Source organism: Parasteatoda tepidariorum, chromosome 1 (assembly GCF_043381705.1).
Source record: "Parasteatoda tepidariorum isolate YZ-2023 chromosome 1, CAS_Ptep_4.0, whole genome shotgun sequence".
NCBI lineage: Eukaryota > Metazoa > Arthropoda > Arachnida > Araneae > Theridiidae > Parasteatoda > Parasteatoda tepidariorum.
The window spans coordinates 517571-533744 of NC_092204.1; the positions used below are offsets into that span (position 1 = coordinate 517571).

The following is a 16174-nucleotide window of genomic DNA, read 5'->3' on the forward strand; positions in this document are numbered from 1 at the left end:
TGCAATAATTCACAGCAAATTACCACCAAACTCCTATTAAAACTGTTTTAGGTTGTTAAAATCAATTGGCAAACAATACCTAAGTCATTTTAGAATGTAGTATAGTTAAATATTTATATTTTTTCATAAAACAGGCAAAAATGACGCGTTAATTTTCGCTGTATTTTGTATACACAACTACATGATTAAAAATATTAACTTCATACTACACACTATTATTATTTTCAACTTTATTTCAAACGAAAACAGTATTATTTTAAAATAAACATTATAAGATATGCCTTTCTTATGAAAACACAAAATTTTACGGTACATAATTTTGTAAAAAGATTTACTATGTCAGCATATTTGTTTACTATAACTAAACAATGAAATAAAAGTACTTAAATAACAATAAAAAGTACTTAAATAACAACTAAAACTACCGTCAATTTAATATTAAAGCTTTTTTTAATAAGAACGTGGCAAATTAGAACGCTGAATAAATCAAAGCAAACAGAAAATATAAATATCAAAATTGATGCCATTCAATTGGGTATACTATAGCCTACGTCACAGGTTGTGTTATTCCTACTAAATTTAACTCATGAACGGCATTTTCTGCGAGCCTAACTTGAAGCCACAAATAAACAAACGAAGTGTTTGATCGTTTAAATAGCTGCTCGCCAGATTTTATTGCATTATAAAGAAAAGTAATTGATATTCGATTTTTGATTAATAATTAATTTATGTGGATAGTGGCATTTATGTGGATAGTGGCATGGAATTTAGCATTGCGTCATGGTAAATGTTATTCCTACTAAGTGGAAGTAGTTGTGTTTTTTTTTATATTATACCCAATTTCATTTCCTTTAAAAGGTTTATACATAATTAATATTATATAAAAAAATAAACAAATATTAATATTTTTAATAGCGTTACAAGCAAAAAAAAAATTCTTATTAGCTCAAAACTACATTGTTTACAATTAGTTTTGACGTTTTCAGTGCACTTCCGGTGTTTCGGAATCTCACTTCCGGTTTTAAAATCAGCTATAACTTTGCTTCTAATTATCGAAATTTTAAAAACAAAACATTTTTAGAATCATAAGAGTTCATTCTTTTCAAAAATGCAAAAAACAGAAATTTGAATTATTTGATGAAATCGGTCATTTTAAGGCAGGCAGATACCTTAAGTCAATCTAATCTGTCTCTAAGCTAGCTAAATGCTAAAATTAAAATAAGGAATGGAGTGAAAATTGTTTTAGCGTTCCTCATAATTTCAATTTCAACTTTTTTTTAGTTATAAGGGTTTCGCTTATTCAACATTTTCTCCCTTTAAATGTTTATTTCTTGTCTTTTAAAGTTTACTAATGTAGTGTACACCTTAAATGTGAAAGCTCAAAATTAAAAAATTTTGTTTGGGAAAATCGAAAGTTAAATTGCCTGACGTGAGTGTTTCAAGCATTTTGTTGCCCTCGGCCAAGCATGTAAATATTCAGCGATATCATAAAATCGCGATTAATCTCTACTCAAACTTTGAAGAAATCCTTAGAAGATGCGAATGAAGGACACCGAAGGAAATAAAATCTATTATATTTCATAAGATCTAAATATAATTCAGTTTAATAATATAAATAGGAATTTATGAAACAAAATGTTAAAATTTTTTCTTTCTCTAGTAATGCTTATTTTTATTTAAAAGAAAATTTTATAGTTACATAATTCAAACGCAAACACACGTTTAGTGTCTTCTGTTAAAGTATTTGACAATTTTTTGAATAATTTGATTATGATTCTTATTCGCATAAACGCCAGTGGTCATAATTATCTAAAACTCAGAGTAAATAGTCTTTTTTTTATCAATTTCGGAATGAATACTATCGTTTTAAAATGCCTCTCTTCTTGATTTAGAATATTTTCTATTTTTGTATGTCGTTTTAGTTTATTTATTCACTCCCGAGTGTCCATGAAAATCTTCTTTTAAAATTAAGTTTTCTTTTGCTATTCTTAAAAAATGATGCATCCAAACTAAAGATTCCTTTTCGAAACTATAAAAGTCCATATAACATGCGACAACTGCTATTTTTCACTTCCAATTTTGCTTTTGCTTTTCCCCTTGCTTTCTATCCATTCTTTCTTTTCTTACTTTATATTCTTATTTGCTATTTCACTTACTTTCTCTTCATTCTTTCCTTCTAATCTTACTTTCTATTCTTGTTTGCTATTCCACTTACTTTCTATTCTTTCTTTTTATTCCTACTTTCGATTCTTATTTGTTATTTCGCTTCTTTTCTAATCATCCACTTGGATTAGTCTGCGTAGGGACAGAGGGTGTGCGGTATTGGTCCTCATTAAACAGTTCTACCTTAAAATGCTCGACTTCGCGTGCAGGTCGTCGGGCTACCGAAGCAAGGGGAGCCATCCCTACTGCAAAGCATCAAAATTGGGATGTCATGTGATACTGAGCAGTTTCGTTTTTGGTTTGGCTCTCAAAATTGTTTCGTCAAATGCAAGCTTTTAGCTTGAAAGGCTGTTAGAGATGGATATGCATGCCTGTCGGTGATTGGATAAAGAAAAAGCACTATCAATAGAGCAGGTCGAATAATAGAAAAAGAGCCTCCCCGGCAGGTATGTTTAATCCCTCTTAATCTAACTTAATTTTGTAAACTGCTTAATTAAAATTGACTCTTAATGTTTATAAAAGATGTCTTGACTAGTAATTTTTTCATTTAACAAGATTTGTCTGATTTAAATTTCTTGGATATATTTTAACAAGAAAGGGTAATAATATTAATACGGCCTGTGTAGGGGGCAGGGAACTGTCCTTGCATCAGAAAGGTTCTGGGTTCGAATCCCGGGCAAGGCATGGATGTTCTTTCTCTCTCTGTACTATCTGTCGTCACTGTGGGAGCGACGTTGGCCCACCTAATAGGGTGCCCCTGAAAGAGAGGCCAACAAAATCGCCCTGTATATGCCTGAATTGACGGATGTTAACACAGGTGGGATTTGGAAAAAAATAATATAAATTTAACTGTAAAATTTTAAGTTTGATGTTAATATTAAATAATTTAAACTTCAGCTGTTTTGAGTATCTAGTATATTTTACGTATAAACAATTATGCCACATTATTTATTATGCAATATTTAGAATGAATGCAGTAATTTGTGTTCGAAACTTGCATATTGTATCTAAAACTGATGTGCATTCCTAATTTCTTTTCTTGAAAATGGATGAATTAATGGCTAGAATGCATTTAAAATTGTAGCGATTTCAAATGTCTATTCAGTGTGAATATTTCGGTAAACATACGAGATGCAAAAAAATATATATTTTAAATAAATACAAATGCTGTACAATTAAGAAAACTAAACTCTGGAATAGAAATGTAGGTAGCTAATTTGTATGGTTACTTTTTGAAACCTATTTTAGAATAAGTTCAGAAAAATCAAAGCAAATGAGCAACACTTCCGGCATCTTCCCAGGTGAAGAACGAAAAGTTCAGTACCTGCCGTTAAAAAAAAAGAACTTTTGGATAATTTATCCATATTGCAACAACTAATGAAATTTCTGGGCCAGGATAGCCTGGTCGGTAGGGCGCTGGTCCCATGTCCGAGAGTTCGTGGGTTCAAATCCCGCCGGCCGAAGACTCTACGTGTAGTAAAGTGACTGATGCACATTAAATCTGTCGAGTCGCAAAATTCTCCATATTCCCATAACAAATCAATTCCTCTGGGGGTATTGGAGACTATCAAGAACCTCTGGGCCGAGTTGGACCGCCTGATTAAGGAGTGTACTACCCGTCCAAAATCGGTGAAGGAACTTGCATGTCTTGTCCAAGCCGAGTGGAAGAAAATACCNGCTTGTTTTGAGGTTGTTTAAAATTCACTTCAAATCAACCAGACTGATAAGGAGATTTTTAAGGTATACCAGGTTTATTTTCTTACACTTGTAACAAAAGAGGTATTTTTGAGGTATAAAAATTTTTACCTTATTTCAACTAACGATAAAAAGGTATTTATTGAGGTATATGAAGTCATTTTATTTATACCTAAGCTTATTTTGAGGTTGTTTTAAATTCACTTCAAATCATCCAGACTGATGAGATGATTTTTAAGGTATGTTATGGAAACATGGGGGACTTAGTGACCCGATAGATTTAACGTGTCACCATTTACTACACGGTGAGTCTCCGGCCTTGTGATTCGAACTTCCGTTCTCACGGACGTGAGTCCAGTGCCCTGCCAACATGGCTATCCCTGCCTAACCAAATTAATGAATACAGAGCCGCGATGTCTTAGGAGCGTTCGCCTTCCAATGAGGTAAACAGTGTTCGAATCCCGGCGATGACAGGTCGATACGAATCCCGCATCCGGCTTGCTCAGTGCTGACGGGAAATATCCTCAGCTGTAGACGGATCATGGGGTAGAGTCCCCTTGCCGCCAGACTAACCGTGGGAGGTTCTCGTTGTTTTACTCTCCATGTAACGCAAATGCTGGTTAGTTGGGTCAAAAAGTCCACCAGTAAAGCAAATGTCTCCCAATACTTGATCCTGGAGTTTCCTTGTCTTCTGGATTGGGTTAAAAAAAACAGGGCTGCAAAGTTGAACATTAGTACCCTAAATTGAGCCGGCTTTTCAACGACGGATATTAAATAAAATAAAATTAACGAATTCAGCGTTTGAAATTACCAATATTCCCTATGAGAAATGTACAACACACACAAGAAGAAAAAAAGTAGCTCCCTCGTACTAATTTCTTTTCTTGGCCCAGGCCAAACATTTCCCACATTTATGCAAAAGAAGAACACCTCATTGGTATTTTTTTAAACCTATTTTTTTACATTGTCAACAGATGGCCGTCTTATCATAAGAGTACAAAAAGTTTCCCATCGACACTTGGTGGAAAAATACTTCACGCGGCTTCATATATAGTTAAAATTTAAATATAATAAGTTTTCTTTTTCCCTTAAGTTTATAGATCTTAAAAATTATCTCAAAACATGAATGTGAAATGAATTGGAAAAAAATGCCTTGAAATTAAAAATACCATTTTTGTTTAATATAAAGTCTCTAGCCAAATTATTAGACGCTCTATAACATTTTATGTAAAATCTTAATTATCAGGTTCTTTCCAACATTATTGTTTTTATATGATTGAAACCGGTTTGCACTTGCCACGTCCGTGTATCAATTGGTTAAATTGGACAATATATAATATAAATTAGCCTATTGGATAAATCAGATGACAGATTATATAAAGATAGTATATTTGTTATATCAGGTATTATATTAGTATATTATGATAATTAGATCAAACTATTAGACACACTGTAGTTTTTTAATAATGATATGATTTGCTCCAGTTCATATTACTTTTATATTGCAACATACACGTAATGGGTATGTATTTAGGGTTTAGTAATACCTGATAATTAGGATTTTACATAGAATCTTATAATGCGTCTTACAATGTGACCACGGACTGTATATAATGGCATTGAAAAACAGCCTAAAGTAATTTAATCTAAAAATTCAGTTCTTAATTACTATTTATATGTTTATTTATATCTATCTTGTTCTTAACGAATTGTTATTACTTGAGAATGAAAATGGAATGCAAAAGGAGACTTCAACTTTTATTAATTTTTTAAAGGATTTCTAATGTTAATCATTTTTTTTCCACATAAATTTCAAGCAAAGAATTCGTTTTGTACTATACTTTTATCCTCTTTTTTTACATAAAAATATGTATTATTTTAGATATTTCATTATTTGTTAAATTTTTTTCGGCTATTAATCTATATCATAGACAATTTTTTTCCTCTGGTTTAATTTATTATGCATACAATAAAATTCTACATTATGTAATTAGAATTAAGATATATTACAAATTGAACTCAGAAATTTGATAAAAATTATTTTAAAACGTAATTTTATTTTTCCTTATAGTTTTCTATAGTCTCTACTAACTTCCCAACAAACATACTTTCTGCTGTATGCTCGTTTCCCACCTCATCTGTAAAGGTAGAGGATCGGGAAAACTCATTGGGTGGTTGAGACTGAGGGAGGTCTAGTGTGCCACAGGCAGTGAAGATTTCTTCTCTTACTTTTATTTTTAATCTTTTTTTAACTTATTAAGTTTTCTAAATTAGAATAGTTTGTTTTGTGCTCTACTAACTTCCCAACTAACATATCCTTTGTTGTCTGCTCGTTTCCCACCTCATCTGTAAAGCTAGAGGCTCGGGAAACTCATTGGGCTGTGTAAGATTGTGTTCCGACTGTCCAACCTGTTTTGGTTGAGACTGAGGGAGGCCCAGTGTGTCGCAGGCAGAGAAGATTTCTTCTCTTACTTTTCTTTTTATATTTTTTTAACTTATTAAGTTTTCTTAATTAGGATAGTTTGCTTTGTGCTCTACTAACTTCCCAACTAACATACCCTTTGTTGTCTGCTCGTTTCCCACCTCATCTGTAAAGGTAGATAATTGGGAAAACTCATTGGGCCGTGTAAGATTGTGATCCGACTGTCCATCCTGTTTTGGTTGAGACTGATGGAAGCCACGTGTGCCTATTCTATTAGTGCTTCAGGCTGTTCCCGAGCCACTTTCATTAATCGATTGAAGGTTGTATTCGGCAGGGCCTTCGATACATTAAAGAAAAACTTTATCGCGCTTGATGTATTACGAAATATAATAACCAACTCAAAGTTTTAATAATTTTAAATTTGACTGGTGATACTCAGCGAGATAGAGCGTTCGCTTCTCACTGAAAGGTCCTAGGCTTGCATCCCAATGACAGCTGTTGGATACTAATTCTGCTATCAGCTTGAAACAACCACAGTACTGCTAAAATATAGTTAGTGGTAGACAGATCCATCCGTGAAAGGCTTTCCCATCATGAAAGGCTTTCGTTTTTTTTTTCTACCTCTAACACAAATGCGTGTTAGCTCCATTAAAATGTTCCAACGAAAATCCAGTTGGTCCGATTGCTTGATCCATGAGTTCCCTTATCTTCTAGGTCCTCTTCAAAACAACAAGACTACGAAGTTGAACATTGATAGTCGTTCACTCGGAATTGGGTCATTAGTTCTTTCCCGGTTATGAAATAAAATAATATTAGAATAACCATTTCTGTAGAAAATTTGAAGTACTTAAGTAACATCGTAAATATAATATTTCGATTTGAATGAACGTGATAATCATGCACTATGCATTCAGTGATAATTCTGCACTCTGATAATTCTGCACTGTTTTATTTATGTGTGGGGATAGTAGAATTTCGGCTGTGCAGAATTTCGGTTGCGAGACCTGCTACGTGTCCGCAATGCTGCTACTTCCTTTCGTAGAGCTCTAACTTCTTCTAAAAGTTCAAAGGTGCATTGTTGGTTTGAAGAAACTTCGCTAACTTCACTTGAAGTTGACACTTCCATTACTTTATCAGCGATTTCTGCTGCTCTAGTTGAACTTAGTGAAGGGATTGCGGCCAATATCGACTGAACATGCTGCGGTAGCTGATTTAGAAATAGTTCCAAAAGTAGAGAATCTGAGATTTCGTGGGATTCAGCTCTTCTCTGCATAGTGCGCAAAAGTTCACTGGGCTTTCTATCTCCTAGTTGCTCTCCGGAGAGTAAACGTCGAATTTCCTGGGACTTTGTTTCCCCGCAGCGTGCAATAATTTCTTCTTTCAGCTTTTTGAAAGGATCTTCTGCGTCAGGAGTTATAATGACGTCCCTTACAACTGCGGCTACNTTTTCACCATGTACAATCTAAATAGCTAATATACTTTTTTAATAGCCAATAAGAATATTGGTAGAATTCTTCTACATAAGTACAATACTATGTCTTTGATGATAAAATACTATGTCTTTCATAATAATATACTATGTCTTTGTGCTAGAACATTGTGTTCATTGGCGAGCGAGCGCAGCGAGTCATGGTTCACGGCGTGAACCACATAGGATTGCGTAGCAATTCTCGGGGATTGGCGAGCGTTAGCGAGCAGGGGGCGGAGCCTCCTAGTTTCTATAGAAAATTTGAAGTACTTAAGCAACATCGTAAATATAATATTTCAATTTGAAATAACGTGATAATCATGCACTAGTGATAATTCAGTGATAATTCTTCAGTGATAATTCTGCACTCCTAAGTTTTATTTATGTATGTATTTTGATAATCAGAAGTAGTTCAAGTTTAATATTTGGAAAAAAAAAAACACATATTTCACAACCAATTTTTTTATGAAAATAAAATTTTTCGAAGGATTCGTTGAAGTTGATGTTAGAATATTAACGATTTTAAACCTTCGATCACAGTTTGAAAATAATACGACTTAATATCGTTTTATTTTGCATTATTTTTCTCGATAATTAACGCAGCTTATTTTCACGAATCGCTTTTTGACGAATGAGGAGTTTCATTTGCAGCTCCCAGACAGACCATCTTCCCTATAAGAATTACCCTTTTCAATTTATAGTTCGTTCACCAGGCAGTTGGCAATTGGCTCCAGCTGTTCAGATGAAGATAAGAAGGAGGAGTTGAACCCCAAAAATTGGGTCTGCTGTTCAACGACGGTTATATAATGTAAAATATATTAGTCCCTAGAGACGCGGTAGCTCAGGGGATAGAGCGTTCACCTTCTAATGAAATGAACCGGGTTTGAATCCCAGCGAAGGGATTCGAATTCTACACCCGACTCGCACTAGCCTCAGTGCCGGTGTAAATTATCCTCAGTAGCAGACGGATTCATGGGTTCAAGCCCCCTTGCCGCGAGACCAACCGTGGGAGGTTTTCGTGGTTTTCTTTTCCATGTAACGCAAATACAGGTTTTTTCCATCATAAAGTTCAAAAGAAGCCAAAACAGGAATGCTGAAAAAAGTAAGTTCTTTTTAAATACAGCATACAAGTCTCTTTTTTTAGCTATAAATGACTAAAAGAGTTTTTTCACTCAACAGACTGACTAAATAACATCTTATGAAATGAGGTAAATTGGAGCTCAAAAATTAAATTGTTTATTTCATTTATTGAAATTGATCCGTTTGAAAATATCGCCTTGCATCATAAGCTATAGTAATTGGATCACTCATTGTGTAGCAGGATTCCTAAAAAAAGTTCCATTAAAGTGAACTGGGTTCGAATCCCACCGAGCCCATGTAAAATATACTCAGTGGTAGACGGAGTATGGGTTAGAAGCCCACCATGGGAGGTTTTCTTCTCCATGTAACGAAAATACAGGCTTGTTCCATCATAAAATCCTCCACGACGGTATTGGTAGACCCATAATTGGGTCTACTGTTCAACGACGGTTATAATATATAAAATAAAATGCTTGTTTGAAGGATTGATTGATTTATTGAAATTACATACATTTGCTGACTTGTGTGCTCAATATAGGGGCTNCCGCTACCTCCACGCTTAACAGAGCGTTTGGACCGACGATACCGCTCGGCCAGGGAGGCCCTGTTTTAAGAAGGAAAATAACTTGATGAGACAGAAGTTGTACGGATATTTTCTATCTTTACGATTTTGCCGTCACCTTTTTAATCGATATTAATGCATTATGTTAGTGAATTGAAATAGGAGGAGAAAAATCTCTTTATAATGCGCGCTATAAACATACAATTTTTGAATCATTATTTGACAGTGTAGTCATTCTCGAGCTTTTATTGTAAGAAAAAATGTAGGATAATTGTGTTAATGCTGATAGCCTCCTGTATCAGAAAGCCTCCACACGGTATTTTACAAGTAGTCTGCGCAGACTCATTAAAAAGTGAGCCAGCTGTGCGCATGAACCCAAATTCTATTCTAAAATTAATTGAGAGAAATGTATCGTGTATGTTTGAGAATTGTATCTGTAGTGGTTGACAAGTGCATAGGACAAACCAATCCTATTCATAAATGAAACACATTTTTAGACACATGTTTGCTACCACTTTCCTGTTTTTACTAGATTTTCTATTAAATGGCTCTTTCGTCAACTGGTTTGCCTTCATCGGATTACCCTTAAGTGACCGTGTGGAGGCTTTCAGTTGGGGTAGCGCACTACTTTTGAAGCAAACATAGATTAGCGTAAAAAAAAATGTGCCTATATCTTCCACAGTGCAAGGATTCTTTGATGAGTTTGTTTTATTGTCCTGTGTTTTTATTCTGTTCCATGAAGTAGTTAACGTGTAACCGGATGCCCAATAATAACCCTCATTAATTTGCACCGCGATAATTATCGATGACCTTGGCATTGAAGGGTTGGGTGTTTGTTTTATGATTAGCCACTGAGTGTGACTCCGGTCTTGACCATTGACCTACATACAATTTTTGTGTCAGACGGAAGCTCATAAGATCTCTTTTACCCTCCATAAAACACAATTATTGTCCATTCAAACTGTTTTGTTTCTGCTGCCGTTCAGTGAATGTTTTTAGAGATTCACTATAATTTTCTTATTTGGGTCAAAAACTGCAGAATCAATGATTTGCGTAAAATCTACTTTAAGATACACAAAAACAAGAACGTTTCCTAATGTTTTCGTTCTTTTTTTTTTTGTATTTCACTTAAATCCAAGCAACGATCACGAATTTATGTTACATCTTTTTCGAAATTCACAAAAACAAGAGCTTTTTCTTCAAAATCCTATTTTTTCTTGAATTTCTATGGATTTTATTCAAATCAAATAAATGATCATGGGTGTGAGTGCAATCTACTTCGAGAACGCATAAAATAAAAAAAATAAATAAATAAATAAAAACAATATCTAAAATAGTGTGATCGTATTACTGCAATTTTTCTTTCTTCCTGAACAGACTGTCCACAACATTTCAAGTTATAGATTGAAAAAAAAACCTTTTTACTGAAGAAGGAAAAGAATATTGAAACAATTTCCTTCCTCATATTAAGATCGTCCGCACGACAGTCATTATGAATGAGTTAGTTATTAACATAACATAAAATTTCTTAAAATTATTATGTAAAAACATTAAAAATACACGCTGGTAAAAAGAAAAATTAATTCTGAAAAAATGATCAAACAGCAGTGATGGCCATAGAAACGCATGCAATGACGACGTACTTTTGACTGTTACTCTTGGAACACAACTGATAAGGTGCCATCAAACCCAAAACAACACCCATTTTGGGTAAAAAGTTTCCTTCAAGAAATTTCCCATTCTTCATCCTTAATGGATTTTATTTTATTCCACACACACAAATGGATTTGAGTGAGATTTACAAAAACCTTCTTTTATTATTTCTATTTCATAGGATTGCTGAAATGAACATTTTTTTACATATTTGTCAAAAAAAAATTTATTAAATTTTTTTTAAAATTCTTGTTAAAAAAATTTTTAATTTTTTTAAACAAAACTTTGGACGTTTTACTGTATTCTGGTCAGTATCTGGACTAAAAAGGAATTTAGAGTTTTTCCATAATTTTTTAAGAAAAAAAATTGTTTTTAGTCCCAAAACGCAGATTGAGTGTAGAAAAACTCAACAACTTGTTAAGTAAATATTTATTCGGATTTCAGAAATGTATAATTAAAGACAAAATGAAATCACCGCATCGATATTCAATTTTGTTTATTTGAAAAACATTTTGAAATATTTTTTTTTATTTTACTATTATCAAAAAAATTGAAATGTGGTCTTTAAATGTGTATTTAGAAGCAGTTACTGGCAACGGAAGTTTAGTAATTATTTCTACTCTTGAGATTTGAGAAATGTTTTTTTTTCGGGAAAAATGAATTCCGAATTCCCGATTCGTAAATTTTTATCCCTCTCTTTCTTTCATCAGCATAATCCCCAAATCTATGTACAACTTCGACTCTACCAACATAATGTGCAAAACCATTTTTTTTTAACGAAACTTAAACAAAGTTCTTAGACTCAAAGTTAAAAAAACTTTAACAAAGTTTTTAACTTTTATTGATCCAGTGTTGTCAAGAATTACAGTTTATTTATTTTATTTCATAACCGCCGTTGAACAGTCGACCCAAATCTGGGCTTAGGATTACTCATGTTCAACTCCGTAGCCTTGTCATTTTGAACCCAATCCAGAGGACAAGGGAACTCTTGGTTCAAGTATTGGGAGAAATTTGCCTTTTTTTATGAAACTAATCCACATTTGCGTTACATGGAGAGGAAGACTGCGAGAACCTTCCACGATTAGCCTGACGACAAGGGGATTTTAACTCATGAATCATGATCCGTCTACCTCTGAGGGTATTTCACGTCAGCCCTGAGATCTGTGTAAGCCGGATGCGGCCATCAGCCATCAATGGGATACAAACCCGGTTCACCTCATTGGAAGGCGAATGCTCTATCCCCTTAGCCATCGCTGCTCAGTAATAATATTTGAACATTTTACCTGTATTTCTTATGATTAGCTGTTTGTTTTACGAAAAGTGAATTTATATATTTCATCTTTAGAAATGATGAAGGGCCGTTCAAATTTTACGTGAGCAGCTAACAAGGGCTTTTTTTTTTTTTTGACAAGGAGGAGAAGGGATATGAGCAAAGTTTACGTAAAGACATTAAAATCTCTTTTATTCCAATTTTTTTATGACGCAAAAAATGGGGGAAAGAAAAATTTGTCTACTCAAAATTCTATAAAATCAATTAAAACGTGAACTTGTACAAAGTTGCATCGTTTAATCTTAAATTTAGATTAATTTAGTAAAAGACGAAACCCTAAATTTGAGAGTGGGGTTTTGTGAATTTTGGCTGAGGTCCAAAATGAAAAATATGCTTCAGTTATGACCCTTTTCAAAATATCTTATTAAGTGTTCTATGAAATATTTTATTCTGAAATTGAGCATCAAAATGTGTTATGGTAGTTGAGATGAGTTATGGGTTAATGAGTAATGAGTTATGGTTGAAATGATAGTTAAAAATAACTAGTAAATACGATTTCAAATATATACGCAATAATTTGGGATAATACATAGTTATTAGCAATACGCTATACCTTGTTATTGTACATACAGTATATTAGGCAAAGATTAATAATTATGAGTAATTGCTGTCCTGTCATCGTAGTAGCAACTATAAGTTGTTAATTTTATAAGCGCATTATTATTACTATTGAGAAACTTCACGTGATTCCATAATGGCCATTAACTTGTCGAAGGTCAGCTATACAAAAATGGCCGGAACTCAAAAGGCGTGACCTTCCTCCCCTATTTTATGAAATGCCGCCGATTCTTCACAAAAGGTTCTTTTTATACCTTCTCCCAACTTCTGTCATTTCTGTGAGCATTTAAAACGTCCAATATTCATCGCGGTAGAATATATTCTACGAGGAATATTATATAGTATTAGAATATTGAGAATATATAATAGAGAAAACTCCGAGGAATAGACGCAAAACTTGAGAAACAAATTGATGTACGGACACTCTTCTATAGTTTTCGGCCACTGTTAAGAGGACGCTTCATTACAAATTCTCTTTCAACTTCTTTTTTAAAATTTAAAGAGTGGAAGTTCAGGTAAATAAAATAGGAAGAGTGAAGTTGTAAATGCTGAAGAAAAATATTTTCAAGAATATTCAAACAAATAGTGGCCAAATTATTCAGAATGACGGTAAAGCCATCATTTGTTTGCAGTTTAATGTATTCAAAAACACTTTTTGAAACTTCTTTATCGACTTGAACTTTAAAATACCAATGAATAATGCATTGCCATTTTTCCACTGTTAATATTTGTCTGCAATTATTAATGCTTCATATACGTCAGACGATGAATAAAGTCAACCTAGGCACTGAATTGCAATGAAGGGGATAACTTTTTTTTCAACCACCCTATTTTCTCCAGACGATTTATTTCAACAACAAAAAAAAGGAATCGTCATTAAAATGTACGAAATAGCATGCTAAAAAATGGGTCTGATTCATTAGTTTCCAAATTTTTAAAAGCTGTGATATTTTTTTTTTTTTTTTTTTTTTTTAAGAAACGGAATCTGCAGCGACCCATTTGGCCACTTCTCTCTCACTTTGTCTTGACTCTAATCTTCCAACAGATCACCATCGCAAGTTCTCGAACAAATGAGGTCATTATTACAAATCAACTATCTCAAATTTCTAATTTCAGCGAAATCTGAGAAATTCAGCGAAATCTCATTCCGTTGCAGCGCCACTTATTTACATATTACAGTTTTATTCAGCAACTCTTATGTCAAAGCAGATTTCAAAATGATTGAAGCATTTTTAAGAGATATTTTTACTATATCTTAATTTATGATAACATGTGAAAAAAAATTAAAGTTTTATTTCGATTTGACAGCGTTCTATTTGCATCGGCAGAAAGTATTCTTCAAAAAAAAGTTAATCCGGTCCCTGAAAGTGATTAGCATTCATAAACATAAAGAGTAGAACCTCGTTAAATTGGCATTTCATAACAGCAGAGGGAATTGTTTACTTGTCCCTGTAAGAAATTGAACATCTTTAATGTTAAAATAGCAATAAAAAAAACTAAAGAAGGACACATTTATTTGAATTAAGATGCACATTAATTAAAGTAAACTACCTTTGTCTGCAGATTGTATTGATAGAATTTCATACTTCATGAAAAGTGTCTACGATAAGAATATGAAGAACAGCACATTTATAAAGTTTTTTGCAAGAAGAAAATATAAAAAAAACTTGTTGAAGTCATTAATGTAAAGTGAATGATTTTTAAAGAAAGTTGTGTAAAATAGATGAGTGGGTCAACCGAAAATACATTTTTTTAAGTAGGTGCGGGGTAGCATTACTAAAACTAGCAGAAATTTGTTAGGAAGAAGATTACTTAGTTGGGGATCCCCCACACATTTATTTATGAAAATTCGGGGGTAAAATTTTAAGAAGGAAACGAGGTTATTCTTTACTTACCAGAAACAAGTAATGTATAAAAAAAAATTTAAGTCAATTTCAGATCAGGTCAACAAAGAAACATTTTTAGTTACTTTTAATTAAATAATTAAAAAAATTTCTCCCCTATAAAACTAAAATTAAATGAATTGAATTTAATGAATGAATTAATATTTAAAAAAAAACTGTATTAACATTATCCACAACAAGTTTGAAAAAATTGTATTTGAACTTGAGTGGATCAATAAAAAGTATTTCATTAACGATTTGAAGAAGATATAAGAAGAGTGTAAACTAATAGTAGGAATTAATTAAATAAATATATTTTGGGCGTCTAACAGAGGAATTTTTGTAGTATATCGTTTTCGTTGCTGCTTTTATTGTATTTTCCTTTCCTCTACTTCTAGTGATGTCTTTTTCAATTTAGATCTGACAATAATTAACTTGTTTTCTTGTCCACTCGAAAAACATTGTTTTTAAAGTTTTTGTTTTATTTTAAATCAATTTAAAAAATTTTGTTGACTGTTGAACGACTGAATGTGAAAAGGTTAAAACATCTCATCCATCGACGCATAATTACCATTTTTTGTTTCCCATGAGGTGGTTTAAGAGAGGATGTTGGCTGCAGGTGTTTGGCCTCTTCATCCTTTACTGTCGCCAAACAATTGACAAAAAGGAACAAAAAAAATCATTGTTTTTTTTTATCGCTTTCATTATACCCTAGCTATTTAAAGAACAGAAAACTGGGAAACATATTGTTTCTCACGTGGGAATATATACATTTCTCTTTAAAAATAAAAAAGGAAAAAATAAAAGTCGCCAATTCAGAAACAAAATGTGTCAAGGATTGGAATATCTGTCTTCTATAATGAAAATAAAGAATGTGTTTGTATACCGTTTATTCAACGTGATGATAAATGATTGTAGCCTGAATTTGTACTTTTTTAAAAACTATATTTTATAGTCAGAGACATTTAAAAATATAGAATTTTCTAATTGGCTTAGCAGAAGCCATTATTCTAAAATAAGCTATTAACGCTTCATATTTTCCCCCCAAATATTTTAAAGATAACATCGGTGGTGTTTGTTAGCTAAATAACTTTAATTCAAAAATATAGTTTATCTGTATTACTTTTTTTAATTTCTACTATTAGTTGACACTCTCCCTAAACATGTTAATGTATCTTGTTCAAATTTTCAATCGCTAATCGTCTGAAACAGCGTGCCTTATTTTATTCATAGTTATGGTTTTAATTCGAGTTTTTGTAAAACTAAATAATTTAAAATCAACATGAATTGAAATAAAAAGAAAGTTTTGAATTGAAAATCAAAAAAGAAGTGGAACTAATTCATTGAGGAGAAACGCTAA

The 16174-nt window shown here is 32.7% G+C and overlaps 1 protein-coding gene across 1 annotated transcript; it reads right to left on the bottom strand.

Moving 5' to 3' along the window:
• Window positions 1-7232: 7232 nt before the first annotated feature.
• LOC122271615 (uncharacterized) lies at window positions 7233-11137 on the bottom strand. The gene is made up of 2 exons (XM_043053529.1): window positions 10994-11137; window positions 7233-7742 (listed from the first exon to the last, which is right to left on the bottom strand). Exons 1-2 carry the CDS (start codon window positions 11135-11137, stop codon window positions 7233-7235), a joined length of 654 nt encoding a protein of 217 aa, XP_042909463.1.
• Window positions 11138-16174: the final 5037 nt, after the last annotated feature.